Below are 5,177 nucleotides of genomic sequence, written 5' to 3'. Positions count from 1 at the left end.
AGTTTTTGCTCAATTGAAATGTGTATTTCAATGAGTTCTAACATAAAATCATTTAGTTATTAGTAGAGTAAGTAACGATTTTTAAGCACTGCAAGGCTTTCATCTTCAATGTGCAAAACTCTCAACACTCCTTCACTTGTGAAGTCTACTAAATTTTAACACATGTTAACATTTTATTATGTAATATGGGAGCATGTAATTCTTAAGTACAACAGATGGATAACCGTCACTATTTATTTTGTAACATGAAAGTACGTGGTTGTTCACTTGTTCCACCATTATATAATAATATATATACCAAACACTAAAATAATGAAAACCCAAACTTGGCTAACTCTATTGGATTGGATTTCCAAATCAAATGGATTTCGACCATAGTTGTGAAGTTAAAATTCGATTATAATTAGACCGGATGAAACATACACTAAATGGAATTCAATTCCTATGGAAGACCTTATCACTTCCTAACTAGTTAGTTGCTTAAATTGTTATGCTGATAAATCAAGGGATCAAAACGTGGAAGAAAGAACAAAATTAGGAGTACCGGTACTAGCAGCAGTCAAATCTCACCCACTACGGCGTGGAGCGCTCCGTCCAATACGAATGTCTATTCCCACTTCTGTTCGAGATCAAGATATCTTATATGAATTTAAGTTAATCAGCTAGATCAATAGTCGCACTCATTTTAAACTGATCTAATTCGATTGTTTTCGATGCCATATGTTGACAATGGAACGTAAGATTGCGTTGAAGCTTACGTTTTTTGTTCAACTAATACCAAGTTGACAAATAATTGGACTTAATCAACAAGATGTGCATATGTCGCCACTCAAACATTTTGATAAATTCAACACACACACACACGTATAAATAAAGCAATCCCCGATTTGTTTCATAATGTATGATTTATTCAGCTTAATTATGCAGGGGAACACTCCAAGTAATCCAAAATTTATGGGACACCGAACAACGCACAAAGATCTTGTTTGGCAGTTTGGACTGTAGATAGGATAATCTATCGTTAGATAATATTGACTATTTAGTCACGCGTGTTGACTATTTAGTCAGGAGTTTGGTGCAAAATCGGATTAAATACCGATTTTTTTATAAAAAATAAAAATAAAAATATTATCTATACTTTTTAAGAGTATAAACAAATTAAAGAGTATTGATTAGATTTGTTCTTAGTTGAAAAATAAAAATAAAAACTCAATTCATCTTAGACTTGTTTTTGTTTGCATTTCTTCCTTAATAAAAGTTGTCGCTACACAACGAATCAAAGTTTATCATGTTGATCTACTTCCTCAAAAGAGATTGAAGAATATTTAATGGCACTGAGTTTCCAATTTAAAATCAAATTTGGTATTAGAGCCCGTCAATTTGTGGACAAAACACTAGAAACCACCACCTTTAATCCAGAAGTAGACGCTGCTGTCATGAATGTTCGCCACGAGTATCTGCAAATGCATGTCAACGGCCTATTCATCGATTAGCCCCAATTCCAATTTGTTCCACCACCCAATCCCCACCCCTAACAACCATACACAGCCGCACCCCCAAACTCCAGTTCCTTTTCATCGAGAGAGAAAAGATGGAATATTGGTTGAGAAGATGGATCGGGATGGTGCTAAGGTAATCTACGAGAAAGGGATGGAAAAAGAGCTATGGTGATTTTATTTCCAACAACCCGACTAATAATACCGAGGATTTGGAGTGTATAAATTATCCGGCTTGCACCGTATAAAATAGATGGGACCGCATAAAAATTCGATGTTAATTTAATACGGAACGGCACCAACAACCGAATAATATTAAATAGTACTATTCAATATCTAATACGATATTGCTAAACGAGGCCTTGAGGACCATGATTGGTAAACAAGTTTTCTGGTCAATCGGTTCATTAGAATATGCAGCCGCCCAAGCATTTAGAACCTTTTTTTTTTAAATTTCTTTTAATGCTTGGATAATTGGATTAGGGTTCTAGTTGGTATTTAAAGAAGAATAAACACTTGCCAACGATAAGAGACAAATATTAGTACTTTTAGTTATATGAAATTCCAGCCCGTGATTCGCTAACTTTGGCGTCGTTTATTATTGACAAGAAGCTAAATAGCCGTCTGAATAAATATGAAAAAGGCAAAAATAATGGAGATGCGGGGTATCGATCCCCGTACCTCTCGCATGCTAAGCGAGCGCTCTACCATCTGAGCTACATCCCCGTTTCTTGTTATTTTTCCTTTTTTAATCATTATATTTCCGTACTTAAGCTCAGCGGGGAACTGGGTTCACTACTACGTTGGACCGAGACGTCAGAATAACCATGAACTTGTTTCGTGTACGTCATTTTTTACAATAGGTATGAAAAAACTCTGTTGTATAAAAGTACGTCATCACATCACACAAGTTTATGTCACAAGTATGTCAAAATTTAACAAGTCACAAATAGTATGTTATTGGGTTTTATTTGAACTTAATCTGCATCATTATCTTTTGCATTAGCCTCATAATCCAAGGGTTTGTTGTTGATCTTGTGAATTTTGAGTTCCAAAAGTAGGTCATTAGTGAGAGAAGCCTCTATCCTTTTGGAATCTGCATCTTGTGGGAGCTCAAGCCTCCGAACATAACCATGTTCCCACCAATTCCCACTTCTCCAATCCTTTGCGCTCTTCGAGGAGTTGGACTCTCCTCCTTGCTGCTGCTGCTTCCACTGCCCACTAATTTCCACCACCTTCCCATTTTCAGCATACACCTGAATATTATTTTTCCCTTCTCCTGTTTCACCAAATCATTAGTGTTGAGTACGTTTTAAAAGCGTGAATGCAGAGTAAAATGCTTTTAACCATTTTAAATAAAAGTCATGCGCATCAAGTTATAGTCTCACTACCCTCATCAATTTAGTTTCTAGTTAAAACCACTTTGGACTCTAGGTCTTATCCCTCGCTCTTCATTTATAAAACCTATGTAATACACAAGGGTGATAATCCTCTTGGGCTAGTAAGCTAGAGCAAGTTCACCAGTTTTAGGTGCGTAAGGCAGTGGAATTGCCCTTACTATCCAATTTAAACATTAATTGTCTTTGTGCAAGTTCATCTGTTTTGGAAGAACAAGACGATTACTTTTCACAAATATATATATATATATATATATATATATATTGTCCAACACGTGTCATTATCGTCCTAAGTGTATCTAAGGAGATTAGTAGTAAAAATAAATATTGAGTTGTGATGAGAAGAATGAAGAAGATGGTTATCTATTTCTAGAATTAAATAAAAGGGTTTTTTTATTTGGATTTTTTCGCCGTTGAATTAATCATGGTCGTTGATTTTCAAAATCTTTTAAAATAAGACGCATCAGATTGTTCCACGGCAGAACCTATAATTTAAAAAACAAAATTACCGACGACAATCCAACAGTCCATATGAGAAGACTGTTGCAAAAGCAATGGTTGAGGCCAAGGCAGACTTCTTGGTTTTGTAGATGCAGTCTCCTTAGTTCATGAAATTTAAATCATAATTAGAAAATTAAGAAGTCTAATTTCCGAAAACAAATAAATTAAAAGTAGTTGAAAAACCTTACCTGGTAGCTCTACTTTAAGGACATAGTCTTGATCTGTTTGAAACCAATCAATAGTGTTTTGACCAGCGCTTCTGAGACCAGACAGAAAGATATCTGACTCAATCTCCCACAGTGGGAAGGCATCAGAAGGATCAAAAAATTTCCCAAACAACAAAGGACTGAAAAAAGATGCACCACCAAAGACCTTCTGGATTGTTGGATTTGGACTGCCCTGAGACATGAATCTTCTGAACACGTCTTCTCTCAATAAAACACACCATTTCTGCGGAGTTTTATCGTCTCTTACGACTTCAAGCTGCTTCCGAGTAGTAGAAGTAGTAGCCATTGGAGAAGATGGGAGGATCTTGGGAGAGCAACTTTTGAGTGGATGGTGGAGAGAGGTTAGCGTTGTTTGGTGTTTACAGTGAATGAGAAGCACTAAGGAGAAAGCTAGAGCACCAATTCCTTGGTGAGAATATTTGGAGGGCTGTAAAGCAATTTGGAATATTTTCTTTTTCTAGATTTTTGCTCATGGGTGTGAAGAAAATCAAGCTAATTAAATTTTCCATCAAGCTAGCTAGTATTTCACTTATCTCTAACGACACAAGGTTGGTTTTTGTTTCTTTTGTATACAAGACGAGTTATGATCCATCTCTATGACAATTTTGTAACTTTAGGTGAGTGCCGATGGTTCGAAGGGAGTTATAACGAGTATCCAACTTAAAATTAATTAATAATGTAGAGGTATGGGATTTTTCACATAAAGTATCTTTAACATATTTTTTCTTGTGTAGCATTTTCTGTGCATAACATGTGTTCAATTTATATAAATGACGTGAAAGCGTATGTGACTATGATACTTAATAAATTTATAAGTTATAAACTCTAAACCCTAAGCCCTAAATCCTAAAGCTAAACCTAAACACGAATTTGTTACATCAAATTCATACATCATGCAGTTCTCCATTCAAACTATACCTTATCTAAAGTGTATTTAAAGTTCCAATAAATGAGTACCTTTGCTTGTTAGATAGAAATATACCAATTAATTTGTACTCATAAAGGTTGTGGGAAAGGAATATTTGTAAAGTAAATGTGAATGTAAATGCATGCACCTCCTCTCATAAATAAATAAAAGCTTTTGCGGAGAGCAGCTTTTTACAAAAGCAGGATTAGTATCTGCTTGATTGATGCTGAATTTCAGAGTCCACAGGGAAACTCTGCAGCAACTTTGGATAGTGGGGCACAGCCACAAATATTGGTGCAGTTTATCATGAAAGGTGAGGACTATGCAGATGCTACAATGGTTGACCCTTTATTTTGATTCATCATCTTCATCCTGACGTAGTATGCTGGAAGCGGCTAGGATATGGCAATTATTTATTTATTTTTTTTTTTGGAAACTAATAAGGCAATTATTTCCGGTGCTGGATAATGCAATTATATATACTCACAAAAGGTAGAGAATTTTATTTTATTTAAATGGAAATTAGTTATAAATTAGCTCTATATCGAACTTCAATGATCAGAATCATCTATTTTGTAAGTATTAATTCATAGATCATCCTTGCAAAGATTCAATTCAATACAAAATCATTTGTCTATTTAATTATTAC

The 5,177-nt window shown here is 35.0% G+C and overlaps 1 protein-coding gene and 1 non-coding gene across 2 annotated transcripts; both read right to left on the bottom strand.

Moving 5' to 3' along the window:
• Positions 1 to 2,149: 2,149 nt before the first annotated feature.
• On the bottom strand, positions 2,150 to 2,222 carry TRNAA-AGC. The gene has a single exon. It is a non-coding gene; the product is annotated as a tRNA-Ala (tRNA).
• Positions 2,223 to 2,362: 140 nt separating this feature from the next.
• On the bottom strand, positions 2,363 to 4,258 carry LOC103948749 (21.7 kDa class VI heat shock protein). Its single transcript, XM_009359806.3, has 2 exons — positions 3,583 to 4,258; positions 2,363 to 2,775 (listed from the first exon to the last, which is right to left on the bottom strand). Exons 1-2 carry the CDS (start codon positions 3,905 to 3,907, stop codon positions 2,474 to 2,476), a joined length of 627 nt encoding a protein of 208 aa, XP_009358081.2. The 5' UTR covers positions 3,908 to 4,258; the 3' UTR covers positions 2,363 to 2,473.
• Between the last annotated feature and the right edge of the window lie 919 nt (positions 4,259 to 5,177).

Source organism: the organism of the source record quoted next, unplaced genomic scaffold, assembly GCF_019419815.1.
Source record: "Pyrus x bretschneideri cultivar Hongxiangsu unplaced genomic scaffold, Pyrus_bretschneideri_v1 Contig23, whole genome shotgun sequence".
Lineage (NCBI taxonomy): Eukaryota > Viridiplantae > Streptophyta > Magnoliopsida > Rosales > Rosaceae > Pyrus > Pyrus x bretschneideri.
Note: the sequence above shows the minus strand (reverse complement) of the source record. Positions and strands in the feature narration are given on the sequence as shown.